Genomic DNA, 17,615 nt, shown 5'->3' on the forward strand with positions numbered 1-17,615 from the left:
CCATGAAAACTTACGTTCATTAATTATCCTACACTATTCTTTAACAAACTTATGAATGTATTTGAGTTATACTGGCTATTTTCATCGGAAGGCAGTATTTCTAAATGTAAAAAGACAAATGGTGAACACGACTTTTAGGCCTACATATAAAGTAAATATACCGGTAGTCGATTTTAGTTACTCATATAACGTCATTCGTTTCATCTCATTAATTCCGTGAAAACTCGCTCATATCATACTCGACTCCATAGAGAAAAGAGATATGGGTGTTGTATTATCATATTATGCAATATTATGCGTGTATTCATTGTGTGGGTTGTACGGATGAAACTATTCACAAATTTATGTGATGTCATCAGAGCTGCAGTAAGGCTTGTATCCGCTTCGAAGTGGAATAGTTGTTATTCTCTGACGAATTATGTTGGGGGGGTCTTGTATGTGAGATTTATTTTTTAAATTTTCTTTTTCTTTGTTCAGTCAGCTCCGTTGCACCGGCAACTGGGCCTTGGCACATGCGGATAACTTAATGTGTTCTGTTTTGTAAGAGTGTTTTCATTGAAACCTAGTAATACATACCGCACGAAAGACTGTAAACTTTGAATAATGTCACACCGGAGTCCTATTTACGACTTTTTTACTAGAATAAAACTGGACAGAGTGAAATACAATTTATTTTCTTCTATTTTGTCTGCAAAGGGATCTTCAACCGGCACAATGACGACATATTTGAAACTTAAACATCACACAATTTTTATTTTCGTGTTCTGCTTGTATAGTTTTATTTTTAATCTCTTGTTTCACTTGAATATAGTGTTTAATTTTTATGATGAATATTGAATTTTTCACGACCGCATTGTAATCGAAACCGACTTTCAACCTATTAGGTCGCGTAACGTACATTTAGTACGTGTTGAAGAGACGATAAGTACAGAACAAAAATGGCCAACCAGACACCAGTGGTGTACGTTACACGACAAATAGGCTGAAAGTCGGTTTCGATTACAATGCGGTCGTGAAAATTCAATATTCATTGACTTGGCCCTCAACGGGCAACTTAAACACACTCCACAGTGTGATGGTAGTAGTACCAGCCCTGTAGCTCAGATCCTTTCCAACAGAACAAAGATGGCCTAGGCCACCATAGCTCAATTGGTAGAGCAACCGATGCAAAACCGGGAGGTTGTGGGTTCGGATCCCACTGGTGTCTGGTTGGCCATTTTTCCTCTGTACTTATCTCTTCAACACGTAGTAAATGTACGTTACACGACCTAATAGGTTGAAAGTCTGTTTCGATTTAATTTTTACCTTTGTTATAAATTTACTCATTTGAAACAAGTATTTCAGGTTCCCTCTGGGAATCAACATCTTTATCAGTTTTTCATGTCCTGTGAAGTTTTATCCTGGCCCTAATTACTCACAATATAGGCTGATATATTCAACCAGTGAAAATATCCTTGGATTAGTTACTTTGAAACACCTGTACTGCAATTGTAACTGTATTATATGTATTTCATATTGACAGAAAAAATCTTCACCTAAAACCAGCCTTTAAACGTTATTGGGCGCGAATTTCAGTGTTCTGACTGTTCCTTCACCTTCCGTGCAGCATTACGTTGGCCGTAACTACACACAGCACGACCGGTACACCAGCACATTCCTGCTGACGCGGAGCATGTCATCTTTCCTCACAAAGTTCTCTCTACTGCGCAGTTACAGTCCCGTGTCCCGTGCACCAGAACACTATACCGAAACACTCCACCTCAAGCTCCTAATGATCGAGCTCGATAGCTGCAGTTGCTTAAGTGCGGCCAGTATCCGGTATTCAGGAGATAGTGGGTTTGAACCCCACTGTCGGCAGCCCTGAAGATGGTTTTCCGTGGTTTCCCATTTTCACACCAAGCAAATGCTGGGGCTGTACCTTAATTAAGGTCACAGCCGCTTCCTTCCCACTCTTAGCCCTTTCTTGTCCCATCGTCGCAATAAGACCTATCTGTGTCGGTGCAACGTAAAGCAACTTGCAGAATTTCTTCTCTGCAGAGAAAGCTCCTAATGTTCTGGTACAACTGACTGTTCCAGTCTGCCAACCCTAGAGAGCAGACGTTGGCTGACAGCTGATTAATGCGCAAGTTTTCTCATAAAATGAGCGCAATGTACAATAGATTACTAATCCTCATCTGAATGGAGTGGAATCAAAATGGAAAAAGTGGAATCAAAGATTTTCACTTCGTATGGTGCTTCCAATAAGCTCTCTAATTTTCCACTATCACCAAAGTTTTTAAATAAAGGCCAACCTGCAAAGTTCTAGGAAGATAACAACAAAAGTTATTGCACAGCTGACTGTTAGTAACATAATTAAGAAAATGTGCAGTGACAATGGATATATAAGAACATTTAAAACCTTTTCTGGAATTTGATGACAGAATTGAGGTGATACCATTCAATACACTCTATTTCTTAGTGTATCTATCTGTTTCTACAATGAAATGCTCTATACCTTGGATAGAACTGTTGCTGCTCTCATCCTAGTCTCCTCCAGTCCCATTATGTCTTGAGGATTGATGGGCTCCAAAAGCTTAGCAAGCAGTGGAAAGAGAACCTTATTGAAGCAAGATTCCCACTCTGGAGCAGTGAGTGTCTGCAGATCGTGGACTAGTAGAGCTCTCTGCAGGTATGTTATAGCACTCATACGGACCTACAACAGTTGGATAAAGTTAGAATACATGTAGCCTGTTCCAGAAGAAGTAATTTGTTTACTCATAAATACTCAGGTAAGAAAAAGCTAGCTAAAAGAGGTAAAAATCTACTTCTTCTTCTTCCTCCTCCTAGCCTTCCTCCCAATTACTTGGATCAGCACTGCACATGGATTAAGCCCAGTCTAACATCTAACCCTATGTGGAGGATTTCAGCGTTTCTGTGGTAGCTTATGTACTCTTGTTTCTTTTATTAATTTAATTGCTAACTTTTCTAGTTCTTCAGTAATTATCCTACATTATCAGCAAGAGCAAGGGTATTAATTGTAGCTCCTATCATGCTTGATCCCAATGACTGAGCTTCTGATTTGCTGCAATGCCATTAAATAGCAATGATGATAGACCATCACCTTGTTTACAGAAAAACCTTAAGGTAAATTTCTATATACTTTACATTGTGAGGTCTTTATGTCCATATCAAATTAGTTTTAGTAATTTATATGGTAGCAGGTAGGGACCCTCTTCGGAGGCAGCCCTACCCAGGGAGTGGTGTCCCTGCCTATGAGAGTCCCAGAGCACACTGACCTGGTGTGTAATATCTGGTATGGGTCCCAGCTCAGGGTTCCGAGTGACGACCTCAACGGCATCTATGACGGAGAAGGTGGACTTTGGTACGGTGGAGATGGCAGAAGGGGCAATGCCAGAGGGGCGGCTATGAAAGGCGTTTGTCTCCATGTTAGGGGTGGCCTAATTTTGAACCTGGCAGTAGATATAAAATGCCTTTGGGTGTAGCGAGCCCATCATAACAATAGCCTATATGGACAAAGCAGATATGGTGCCTCGGAAAAGGTTAGGGCCTCCTATGCTAAAAGCGATGCACAGCTCTTCGGGTGCTGGGGGAACTGTGAGAAATGGGCAACCAGCACCAAACTACATCATGACTGCAACAGTAAATGTCCTGACACTGACAGGAAAGACAGAAGAACTGGTTGACTTCATGAAAGAAAAAGATATAGCCATACTTGGACTGTGTGAGACCAAGAAGAGGGGTACTGGAGAGATTCCTGTGAAAGAAGGACAAGCTGTATTACAGCAGAGGACCTGAAGCAAAAAACGGAGTGGCCATCATACTCAGAAAATAAATCCGAGAATATGTGGAATATACAAAATGCATCAGCGATAGGATGATGGTGATGAGACTCCAGTTTGAAAATGGCATGAAAGATCTATTTCAGTTGTATGCCCCACAAACGGGTTGCACAGATGAACATCTAGAGGACTTTTTAGAGGAAGTGGAGAGACAGATAGAAGATAAGGAAGTGCTACTGATGGGAGATCTAAATGCACAAGTTGGACCAAGACCAAGGAAAAGACCAAGACGAAGGAAAGGAAGATATTGTAGGGCCCTTTGGATATGGAAAGGTAAATCCAGAAGGCAAGTTGTTGGTGGAGTTTTGCATGAGGAACCAAATGATTGTTGGAATCACCTGGTTTAGGAAGAACAGTCAGAAGATTACAAGGTATGGTTGGAGATAGAGACAAAGACCATGATTGATTATATAATCACAGAGAAAGAACACCAGAAGAACCTTTTAGATGTTACAGCCATGCCTGAAGAAGCCTTTGGTGGAGATTATAGAGTTGTGATAGGAAAATTTAAAGTGGGAAAGATTGAAAAATCCCCATTAAAAAGAGAGAAAAGAATTGAAGTATGGAAGTTGAAGGAGAAAAGCATACAAGAAGAATTTCAAAGGGAAATAATACCCTTGGTGCCCAGGACGGAGATGGGGAATGTTGAAGATGAATGGAAAAGATTTAAGGAAGCAGAAAAGGTATGTGGTAGAACATCAGGAAATGTAAAAGACAAAGAGACACACTGGTGGAATGATAGGGTAAAGATTAAAGTGAAGGAAAAAGAAAATGGCATGGAAAGCATGGAAAACATCTAAGACTGAAGAAAGTAGAAAAAAATATGTGGAGGCAAAGAATTCGATCAAAGAAAGTAGTGGAGGAAGAAAAGAGGAAAAGCTGGGCCTTATTCACACAGAAATTGAGAGATGTTATGCAGGGCAGCAAGAAATCACTGCATGGTATCTTAAGAAGCAAAAAGAAAGATCAAGTAAACACCAGATTTGTGAAGGATGATGACTGCATATTAACAAAGCCAGAAGAAATAAGAAATAGATGGAGAGAGTATTTTCAGAAGCTGCTGAACAGGAGAACTAATGACAGTCATTCAATGGACCACCAGGCAAGGCAATTAGTTGATGAAGAAATGGATAAAGAAATTACAATGAATGAAATTGAAATGGCAGTAAGAAAAATGAAGAACGGAAAAACTGCTGGAAAAGATGAAATTTCAGTGAAGATGATAAAGGCAGCTGGAGCTGTAGCCTGCAGTGGACATATCGGGTTCTCAGGATTGTCTGGGAGAATAAGGAGGTCCCTGAGGACTGACAAAAAGGAATGATAATCATTCCAATTTTCAAGAAACGTGATAAAGTATTGAAGAACTACAGGGGAATTACTCTAATATTCCATGCTGCTAAGATAATGGAAAAGATACTGGAAAGTACGATTAGGTTGAGAGTTGAAAATCAGATACAGGAAAATCAGTTTGGTTTCAGAAGTGGAAGGTCAACAATAGAGCCCATTTTCATTTATGAGACAACTAATGGAAAAGCAATGGGAGTATGGGAATGATATGGTGTTGACATTCATTGACACTGAAAAGGCATATGACAGTGTCCCCAGGACTAAAGTTTGGGCAATGTCAATGTACGAGGAATGTTGTAGCTGTGTGCAAACACAAGTTGGCAGGACAAGTTGGTTCAAAATAACTAATGGGCTGAGACAGGGAAGTGTTCTATCGCCAATCCTGTTTACAATAGTAATGGATGACGACATAAGAACAGCAAACGCAATTATGCAGCAACAAAGAACTGTACAAAACATGCAGCAGGATATCAGGTATCATTAAAAAACTAAGGATTAAATTCTTCACATACATTCCAAGAATGAATGGCGACAGGCTCACTAAAAAAATGTACAACCATTTTTATAAGTCTAATAGAAACACATATGAAAAATGGTTTATTAACTCCAAGAGCGACCTACAAGAAATTAACATCATGGAACAAGACATCCACAACAGAACCACATTCAGAAACAAGATACAAAGATCTGAGGGGTTCCAGGAATCAGAAACAGGGACAGAGAAGAAACAACATTAAACTAGGGTTACAAACCGTCCAGCTTTTGCTGGACATGTCCTGCTTTTCAACCATTTTGGTTATGTCCAGCCGGCATTTCTAATTTATCGACATTGCCTGGCATTTTTCGTTACAAGATTGCTCACTTAGGTTTTAGGCTGAAGACAGCATGTTATTGTATCGTACATCAACTCCATGTGCTCAGGGCGCTACTTCTGAGGGTGGAAATAAGTAATACTAATATTCGATATATTGAACTTGAAGTCCAGGCATCGATCAACCAATCAACGCGCTTCATTTCCACGTTTATGTTGAGAGAAACCGGAAGTGTCAAGAGCTACAGTTCACATGTGCTTGCCATATGATTTGCAGTTATCGTGTTTAGTTATCTGGTTGTCGCCATAAATTATAGTGAGAGTATGCAGTGAGTGGAGTGAAATATTAATCTCATTGCATCCTATTACGTACCAGTATGTCATCTTTGCAACCTGAAAGGAGTGAATCGAAAAAAAGACAGTGTAAATTTTCGGATAAACTAAAACATAAGTATCCTTGCTTTACTCATGGACGCAGTGAAAGTGTGAAGCGAAATGTGCAGTGTGTGATAGTTATGTTAATGTTGGATACAAAGGTGTTGGTGACTTGGAAAGACACGTTAACAGTGAAAAACACAAAAACATGGTGAGACCTAGGTCAATATCATGTTCAATGTTATCATTTGTCACTCCCAAATATTCACCAGATGATAAAAAAGTTCAAGTCGCAGAAGCTACAATGTCATTTCATACAGTTTTCCATCACCAGTCCTACAAATCAATGGACTGCACAGCTAAATTGAATAAGAGTATGTTGTTAGGTTCTGAAGTAGCACAAAAACTGACCTGTGCAAGAACTAAAACAGAAAAACAGAAGCCATAATAAATCATGTTATTGCTCCTCACTCGACAGATATTATAATTGAAACTCTTAACAATAAAGTTCCATTTTTTGGCCTAGGAACAGATGCAAGCAATCATGGCACACTAAAGTTGTTTCCAATTGTCATCCAATTCTTTGATTACAAAAATAATGGCATTCAGATAAAAGTTCTTGATTTACAAGCACGTCCAAATGAAAGTTCTGAATGTATTTCCTCCTATATTTCAGATAATCTCAAAAAGCATAAAATTACTTCTAGATGCATTGCATTTTCTGGAGACAGTGCCAATGTTAATTTTGGAGGCCTTGCACGCGGAGAAGGGAAGAATGGATTCTCTGCTCTCAAAAAAAAACTTAAATGAAAACATAGTAGGTGTTGGATGTCCTGCTCACATTCTACATAACTGTTTGCAACATGGAGCTGATGTTCTTCCTGTTGATATTGAGTCTGTGGTGAAGAAAATTTCAACTTCTTTCATATATATGCAGTGCACACTCAAGAACTGAAAAACTTTTGTGAATTTGTTGATGTAAATTATCTGCAGCTTTTAAATCATTCTAAGACTAGGTGGATAACATTGTATCCAGCAGTTGAAAGAATCCTGCAATTGTTCCCAGCTCTGAAATCCTACTTTCTTTCTCAGGGTATGAAGTCAGTGCCTTCATCAATTAGAAACCTCCTTGAAAATGACTTTTCAGAGCTCTATCTTTTGCTTCTTTCCTCAACCATGCACATTTTTCACTATAACATTTTGTCACTTGAGAAAGAACATAATTCAGTTGTAGATGTACTTGAACTATTAGAATCTGTCCAATCTTCATTGAAAGGCAGACTTGAAGGTCAATTCATTCCCCTTAAAGTCAGACAGATGTTAAATACATTTTCAGAAGATGGTTTGGATAAGGAATGCAAAGTGTTTATGGATAATGTATCTTGTTTCTATGAAACCTGCACTGAGTACTTAAATTCCTCTATAGGATGCATCCATTTATCCAAGTGTTTCAAATGGTTGAAACTTCAAAACATTAAAGACCTCAGCTTTGATGATATTGTACCATGTATTCAGTACTTACAGTCAAAAGGTGTAGAAATAGATGATTCAATATTATTCGACCAGTTCTGCAACGTAAGGGCTTATTCTAAAACTTCAACTTTGGATAAAGATACAGCACTAGACAAACAATGGTCTGTTTTTTTTAATAAGTGCCAGAACATTGAGGTATTTTCTGAACTATTGAACATTTGCCCGTTTTTCTTTGCCATACCAGGCAGCAATGCCTCCACTGAACGTGTGTTTTCATTCATAAATGCTCAATGGACGAAGGAAAGGAACAGTTTGTTGGTAGAATTTTATAAATATGTACTTCAAGAAAATAACTCGCGTCTTCTTTCAAAAGTAGGTTCTGTTGAAAAATACAGCTTCAAGGAAATGAACTGCAGCAAGGACTGATCATTAAGTAAGGTATTTCCTTTTGAAAAAGTTGTGTGTAATATATGTATAATTTTGTTATCGATTGAAATTATCAGACATTTTTCTTAAATGTCCTGCTTTTTGTTAAGCAATGTCCTGCATTTGGAAATTTTCAGTTGGTAACCCTACATTAAACGGACAAAAAGAAATAAGCTGCAAGCAAGAGAATGAGGAATACTGGTGATGAAGAAAACTGAAATCATACCGAGTTGGGTCTATAGTTGGCCAAAATTGATTTCTTCAATAATAATAATAATAATAATAATAATAATAATAATAATAATAATAATAATAATAATAATAATAATAACAACAACAACAACAACAACAACAACAACATCATCCTAATACTAGCAGTGCCAGAGACACATTTTACTGATATTAATATGTTTGATTCAGAAAATTACAGAATCTTTAAGGGTAAACCTGGACGGGAAATTGGAAGAAATCTGCAGCAACTTGTTACAGCAATTTGTGTAAACAAATGAGTTACGGACTCCGTAACGGACTTCTCTTCTCCTCTAACACCGAAATGTGCAAACAAGAGACACACATTATTCAATGCACATGTCCCCATAAACAAAGACAACAGAAAAACTCCTGATAAGGTGAAAATATTCTGGGATCAATTGGAGAATGAATTGCTAAAGACGCCAGGTAATCATTTCAAAATTCTGATGGGTGATTTCAACGCGTAGGTTGGGAAAGAACGTCAGTTCCGAAAAATAATAGGGGGTTACCCAGCTCACACCAGAACATATACGAATAGGAAGAGACTTACTGACGTATGTGAGACTTTTGATCTTAAATTAATATCCACGTACTTTAAAAGACTGCCAAGGAAGATGAAAACGTGGTGCACTCCACGGAAAGACCTAGGTGAATATCAACTGGATCATGTTGCAATTTCAAGGAGAAACACGACTTTCAGAAATATGCGGGAGAAGAAAATGGAGACTTGCGAAGATATTCGAGAGAATATGGCAAATATAGCTAAGGACGTTGTATCATTGCGATGAACTCGCAGACATCGATGGTGGACCACAGATTGTGATGTAGCAATTGATAGGAGAGCTGCAGCCTATAAAGCATGGTACGCAGATAAAACAGAAGATACATTTGAGACATACAAAGCCAGCAAGCCAAATGGAATCAAATATCTGAAGAAATCCGAAGTACTGACACGGAATTTAAGAACAACAATACTAGAACCTTTTACAGGACCTTTAAAGAGCACATAAATGAATATCAACCATCTACCATGGGATTTTGATGGGAAGATTGAAAATTGGCTGTGAATAAGAATGAAAATTGTGAGATATTAGCTACATATTTTGAGAAATTGTTGAACTGTGAGAAACCTAAAAATAAATAGCCAAAAGAAGATCCAAAGCAACAGAATGGAAACTCAATATCCCCTGACAAAAAAGAACTCCATGATATAGTTACAGGCTTAAAGAGCAACAAAGCTGCAGGGGAAGACTCTGTCACAGCAGAGATGCTGAAGAGTAGTGGAGAAATTGCAATCACAATTTTAAGGCAAGATATGGAGAAGATCTGGGAAATAGAGGTTATCCCTGAAGACTGGAAAAACGCTGTCATTCATCCTCTACACAAGAAAAGATGATAGAGCAGATCGTAACAACTACTGCGGCATTTCCATCACACCTGTAACAATTAAGACACTGTCTAAAGCACTACAGAAGTGACCTGTGGAACAAGTGGATCACCAACTAGGTGGGTATCAAGCGGGATTTAGGAAGGGAGGATCATGTGTTGATCAAATCTGGAGTCTGAAATGTGTACTAGAGAATCATTTCTCAAAGGATCTTGTAGTGGTTTTTGTCGACTTCAAGAGGGCGTATGATTCAGTCGACAGGGAAGTACTATTTTTTTTATTTTTATTATTTATAAATTTCATTTTCGTATTGACAGATTCAAAGTATAGATAAGAAGTGTTTTTCCACCAATCAATACACAATTTATTTTAAATAGATTAAACTAGTACCAGTTTCGGCTCTTTAACGGCCATCATCAGCTAGTACATGATTTGTTTCCAGCCATTAGACAATGAAGTTAATCCACGACATAGCTAAACATAACGGATACAGCAAAGAAATGGTCAACAAAATCATTCACAAAATAAAATCACAACCTAAAACTAAATTAGCAAAAACAACCAAACCCAAAAAAGACTATGCCCTATTTACCTTTAACAACACCCATATATATATATATATACCGTAACTAATATTTTCAAGAAGCACAACATGAAAATAGCATTCAAAACCACACACAATAGTACCAAGATTATACATAACACTAAAACAGTCAATAATAAAAATAAATACAACCAATCAGGTGTCTACCGTATCAAATGTAACAACTGTGACACAAGTTACATAGGACGTACAGGCAGAAACTTCACCATCCGCTACAATGAACATATAAATGCAGTAAAACATAACCATTTCTCATCAATAGGCCAACATGGTCTCGAACGCCATTCTACTTTGGCATTCGAGACCACAGCGCATGACCTTGAAAGTGCCGCGCTGATCACCGGGAGCTGGCAGTTTGCTTCTATAAATCTATTCGTCTGCGACTTCAACATATTTATGGATCTTCATATTTTGTTCGATAGTGTTGTGACTTTGTATGTGACAGAGTGTAAAAACTGATCCATTTGACCGTTCTCCACTATTCATAAGCATTGTGAGACTTTACCTATCATTGCGTGTGCCGTACTACCATTCATAATATCACGTATTGTTTTTCTTTTAAGTGACTCACAATTTCTACCCCCATCATCAATTTATATTTCATCTTATACCGATCTAGAGTTCACTTAATCTTTTTCTTTTTCATATGCATTGTTTTTCATGTTTTTTATGTTTTGAATGGCTGACGATGACCTGGACTAGGGTCGAAACCGGTCCCATTTCTAATTACTATTAAATAAGAATGTAATCACTACATTTCTTTCTCTTATGTATTGAATAGGTTGAACCTCTTTTTCAATTATTTAATTTTTAATATCATTAGATGGAGCAATAAAATTCAAACATGTTTTGAATCGTTTCAGCCATCTTCGGTGAAATAAGGGGAGGGGGGTAAAAGTAATCTACATAATATAAGCTAAAGATGTGCTAAAAACATAATGAATGACAAATGAAAAACAAAAGAGACAGATGAAATAAAAACATTACAATATAGAATATTTACATCACTAGATGGAGCAATAAATAACGCGCCAAGACAAATTCAGTGAACAAAACACAATTGAAACAAAAAAAAAAAAAGTGCTAAACCTAACAAAATAAAATAAAAGATAACAGACGGAAACAAAACAATAAGTGCTAATAGTGAGGTTGCGAACCTCTAAGACTGAAATTTTAGTTAGGTAACACTTCAAAAAACAGGATGAAATCACTGAGTTGAAAATTCAAGCTGACAGTCTGTCTTTGTAGAAAACACCATCCCACAAATGGCCAGGAGGGAAGTGAAAAAGCTTGAGAAACCAAGTTTGAGAGGAGACAACGTGCCAGGTGAAATGTATGTGATAAGTGATGGGGAAAAAGCACCAATTTTAGAATAGCAGCATTCTCAAATTCTTCTCAGTCTAGCGGTCCCGTTCTTGAAGATTATTTCCAATGTTGGCTAGGTGTGTTTGCCTTATTTTAAATGGTCAGGAGAGCAGCGACAAAATTGAGAAGCTGTGTTAGAGAAGTAACAGGTGCATGGTAAACTGTAAGTGACCATAGTGGGAACCGTCAATGAAGTTCCAACCTGTAAAGACCAGGTTGTGTGAGAAACTTGGGCTGGTAAGTGAAAAGTGTAAATGGGTGTGAAGAAAACGTTAAACTTACGGTTCTTAAAAGGTGGTTGCCTCTCGAACCAGCCTGGCTTTCTCAAAGTTAACTGTCTCGTTCGTACGATCAAGTCTATTATTGGCTCAGCTGTGTTTGCGAGGATGGAGAGGGAAGAGTGGTTCATGACTGGTGGGGAGAGGGTGGGGGGTGGAGAGGGGGTGAGTGTTAGTGAGTTGGAGAGATGGAGGCGGGGTTTGTTTTTGTTATAGAAGTTCTGACAAATATATGGAAAAAATGTTTCAAGTAGAATGTTCTTTTTTTCGTTGATTTCATTTAAATTGTGAGAGGGGTTCATAAACTGATCTAAATCGAAGTGGATGCTCTCGAGAACATTGAGTAAGGTGCCTTTTTGCTCATAATGCAAGATCTTAAGATCTTTATCAATTGATGTGTATTCGTGGCTGGATGCTTTATGATGTTCACTCATAGCTGAGGAACTATTATATTTGAGAGCATTGCAATGTTCGGCGTATCTAGTGATAAAATTGCGGCCTGTTTGACCCACATAGCTGGAATTACAGGATTGGCATTCTAATTTGTAAACTCTGGAGTTGAAATATTTATTATTAATGTTATTATTGTTGACAGTGTGTGGATTAAAATGAGTTTGGAGTTAGTGTGGGAGGTTCTAAACGCTATTTTGATGTCGTGTTTTTTAAAAATATTAGAAATTTGGTAGCCATTGTCGGTAGCCCTGAAGATGGTTTTCCGCGGTTTCCCATTTTCACACCAGGCAAATGCCAGGGCTGTACCTTAATTAAGGCCACGGCCGTTTCCTTCCAATTCCTAGGCCTTTCCTATCCCATCGTCGCCATAAGACATATCTGTGTCGGTGCGACGTAAAGCAAAAAAAAAAAAAAAAAAAAAAAAAAAAAAAAAAAAAAAAAAAAAATAAATAAATAAATAAAAATAAATGGTAAATGCTTCTATTATTGAAAGTGAATGTGGAAAACGTTTCTTTAGGAGCGGAATCTTTTTCTAGGGTAGTATTGGGTCTTCTCTTATATCTACTGATTGTTCTGCTGATGAAGGTTCTACTGAAACCGTTGTGTTCTGCAATAGTGTAAATAGTATTAATTTCTTTTTTGTAATTCTTGCGAGATAAAGGAACAGTTAATGCTCTGAGTACCATGCTATTGTAAGCTGCTTTTTTGTGTATGTCTGGGTGCACAGAAGTTTGTTGGATGGTATTGATGGTGTGGGTGGGTTTCTTATATATATTAAAGGATAAAGTGTTGTTACAGTTGCGCATAATGGTTAAGTCCAGGTAGTTGAGGGTTTTATTGTTTTCTGACTATGGTGAATTTTATATGTGGGTCAATGGAGTTGAGAAAATCAAGACTGTGTTGCTGTTAGTAACACAGGAGTCTAAAATAAGAAACGTGTTACCTACAAAGCGTGTCCAGTGTTGAATGCAGTTTATCTTACCAGTGATGTGAGAATGTTCTAAATGATCAATGTAAATACCCGCAAGGATCCCCGAAGCTGGTGACCCCATGAGAAGACCTATCTGTTGGTAAATGACATTATTGAAAGTGAAGAAATTGTTATTCAATGTAAACGTCAGAATCCGAATAAATTCATCTATTTCGCCTATACTTAAATTGCTGAATTTGGAAAGATTGTTCTTGATCAATTGTATTGTGTTGTTAATGGGCACATTAGCATACCATACATGTTAGTAATATCAAGAATTAAGAGTGTGGTGTTTAACTTTGTTGCAAAATTCTATGGAATTCTTTACTGATGTATTAGCTTGAAAATGATAGTGTGATTTGAGGAATTTGTGAATGAACCAAGATATCTCATAGGTCGGACTATTTCTGAAATTGATGATGGGTCTTATGGGGATGTCTGTTTTATGGATCTTGGGTAGCGCTTTTGCTGTGGGAAGTTTCAGATTCATAACAATCATTTTGTATTTTTCAAGGTCATTAAACAAGAACGAAACTTTCTTAATTATGATTTTTAGGTCTCTCTGTATTTTATTAGTTGGATCTTTTTTAGAGGTTTTGAAGTTGTTTTCTGTAAAAAAAGTTTGTGCTTTATTGATATAGTCACTTTTGTCCACGATTATGGTAGTGTTCCCTTTATAATACCAATATAAATGGTCCGTTATTGGACATTATACATTTTCCAGCTAGCTCATTCTTGGTTGCCAGCGTTTCGCCCCCGTGTGCTAGGGTGGGCTCATCAGTTGGTACCTAGCACACCTACCAATACGCTGGCTAGTGCATACCGTGGAGGCCACTGCGTAGGCTAACTGGAGCCACCGGCAGTGCCAATGCACTAAGAGACTTTGTCTCATCACTAAAAATTGATGCCTGCTTGGCCATCAGATGATATAGATGTTGATTCCCATAGGGAATCTGAAATATTTGTCCTGAATGAGCAAATTTATAATACCAATATAAATGGTCCGTTATTGGACATTATAAATTTTCCAGCTAGCTCATTCTTGGTTGCCAGCGTTTCGCCCCCGTGTGCTAGGGTGGGCTCATCAGTTGGTACCTAGCACACCTACCAATACGCTGGCTAGTGCATACCGTATTATAAATTTGCTCATTCAGGACAAATATTTCAGATTCCCTATGGAAATCAACATCTATATCATCTGATGGCCAAGCAGGCATCAATTTTTAGTGATGAGACAAAGTCTCTTAGTGCATTGGCACTGCCGGTGGCTCCAGTTAGCCTACGCAGTGGCCTCCACGGTATGCACTAGCCAGCGTATTGGTAGGTGTGCTAGGTACCAACTGATGAGCCCACCCTAGCACACGGGGGCGAAGCGCTGGCAACCAAGAATGAGCTAGCTGGAAAATTTATAATGTCCAATAACGGACCATTTATATTGGTATTATAAATTTGCTCATTCAGGACAAATATTTCAGATTCCCTATGGGAATCAACATCTATATCATCTGATGGCCAAGCAGGCATCAATTTTTAGTGATGAGACAAAGTCTCTTAGTGCATTGGCACTGCCGGTGGCTCCAGTTAGCCTATGCAGTGGCCTCCACGGTATGCACTAGCCAGCGTATTGGTAGGTGTGCTAGGTACCAACTGATGAGCCCACCCTAGCACACGGGGGCGAAACGCTGGCAACCAAGAATGAGCTAGCTGGAAAATTTATAATGTCCAATAACGGACCATTTATATTGGTATTATAAATTTGCTCATTCAGGACAAATATTTCAGATTCCCTATGGGAATCAACATCTATATCATCTGATGGCCAAGCAGGCATCAATTTTTAGTGATGAGACAAAGTCTCTTAGTGCATTGGCACTGCCGGTGGCTCCAGTTAGCCTACGCAGTGGCCTCCACGGTATGCACTAGCCAGCGTATTGGTAGGTGTGCTAGGTACCAACTGATGAGCCCACCCTAGCACACGGGGGCGAAACGCTGGCAACCAAGAATGAGCTAGCTGGAAAATTTATAATGTCCAATAACGGACCATTTATAATGGTATTATAAATTTGCTCATTCAGGACAAATATTTCAGATTCCCTATGGGAATCAACATCTATATCATCTGATGGCCAAGCAGGCATCAATTTTTAGTGATGAGACAAAGTCTCTTAGTGCATTGGCACTGCCGGTGGCTCCAGTTAGCCTACGCAGTGGCCTCCACGGTATGCACTAGCCAGCGTATTGGTAGGTGTGCTAGGTACCAACTGACGAGCCCACCCTAGCACACGGGGGCGAAACGCTGGCAACCAAGAATGAGCTAGCTGGAAAATTTATAATGTCCAATAACGGACCATTTATACTGGTATTATAAATTTGCTCATTCAGGACAAATATTTCAGATTCCCTATGGGAATCAACATCTATATCATCTGATGGCCAAGCAGGCATCAATTTTTAGTGATGAGACAAAGTCTCTTAGTGCATTGGCACTGCCGGTGGCTCCAGTTAGCCTACGCAGTGGCCTCCACGGTATGCACTAGCCAGCGTATTGGTAGGTGTGCTAGGTACCAACTGATGAGCCCACCCTAGCACACGGGGGCGAAACGCTGGCAACCAAGAATGAGCTAGCTGGAAAATTTATAATGTCCAATAACGGACCATTTATATTGGTATTATAAATTTGCTCATTCAGGACAAATATTTCAGATTCTCTATGGGAATCAACATCTATATCATCTGATGGCCAAGCAGGCATCAATTTTTAGTGATGAGACAAAGTCTCTTAGTGCATTGGCACTGCCGGTGGCTCCAGTTAGCCTACGCAGTGGCCTCCACGGTATGCACTAGCCAGCGTATTGGTAGGTGTGCTAGGTACCAACTGATGAGCCCACCCTAGCACACGGGGGCGAAACGCTGGCAACCAAGAATGAGCTAGCTGGAAAATTTATAATGTCCAATAACGGACCATTTATATTGGTATTATAAATTTGCTCATTCAGGACAAATATTTCAGATTCCCTATGGGAATCAACATCTATATCAAGTGTTCCCTTTGTCGGCTTTTGTTATTATTAAGTCATTGTGTTTGACTTTTTTCTTTAGATTGTGGATCTTAGCTATGTGTTCTGTGTTGGGTTTAATGGTTTTTAATGGGATGCATATATGGCCATTTCCACATCTCATCAAGACTGTGAATTTTGAATACTACGAAGAATATTTTAAAACTTCTTCTTCTTGTATATTCATACAGCTAAGTGAACTAATTTCTTACAACAAATGTGTTTTCAGGAAATTCTATAAATCATTTTTCATAGTGTCAAACTTATATGTTTTAAGACCATCTTTAAAACAATTATGTTTCAAATACTTTATTCTACACGCGATATGGCTGAAGATGACCAGGTCGAAACTAGTTCCATTAAATGTTTATTTAATGAACATTATTTAATTTGCATTGAAATGGTGGAATAACTCACTTATTATTTTATTTGGTTTTATCTTCAACACACAGTAAAATATCTTTCCAACTTAATTTGTAAAACATGTCTAAGCTGCTTCATGGCATGCTTTTCATGTATGTCTTAAGCATTTTCTAGTAGTTCCTTTGAAATCCCCTTGATATTTGTCTTTGGTTGCTAATATTTTCTAACTGATTAAACTTTGGATTCCTAATTTAAACTTCTGTTTTAATCTGGTTGGTGTTTTTCTTGGAGTAGTGACATCACGTGAGTTTTGAAAGCAAAATCACAAATTTTAAGTGGCTGTGCATATTCTCACACTTAAATGGTTTCTACTAAAAGTATTTAGTTTGGTACTTGTGTCACATTTTATATTTCACTGTAGGCATACATTTTCCAATACGTGCACTTCCTAAAACATATGTTTAAGATATCCTTGTTGTTTTTTTCCTCCCTTCACTCAATACGTGATTATATGTGGTTATTGTGAGGAATCGCCTTATTTAATTTATTTTATATTTAATAAATTGTGTTTTTTATGAGCTTGACTACTTCTTTAAGGATCTCAGTGACACCAGTT

The 17,615-nt window shown here is 38.2% G+C and overlaps 1 protein-coding gene across 1 annotated transcript in view; it reads right to left on the reverse strand.

Annotated features, from left to right (window-relative positions):
* The window catches only part of garz (Sec7 domain-containing protein garz), a 332,880-nt gene that overhangs the window by 69,696 nt on the left and 245,569 nt on the right, over positions 1 to 17,615 (reverse strand). The window contains exon 28 of the mRNA XM_067136362.2: positions 2,495 to 2,692. Coding sequence (XP_066992463.2) covers positions 2,495 to 2,692 — 198 coding nt within the window. The remainder of the gene's footprint in view (positions 1 to 2,494; positions 2,693 to 17,615) is intronic.

Source organism: Anabrus simplex, chromosome 1 (genome assembly GCF_040414725.1).
Source record: "Anabrus simplex isolate iqAnaSimp1 chromosome 1, ASM4041472v1, whole genome shotgun sequence".
Lineage (NCBI taxonomy): Eukaryota > Metazoa > Arthropoda > Insecta > Orthoptera > Tettigoniidae > Anabrus > Anabrus simplex.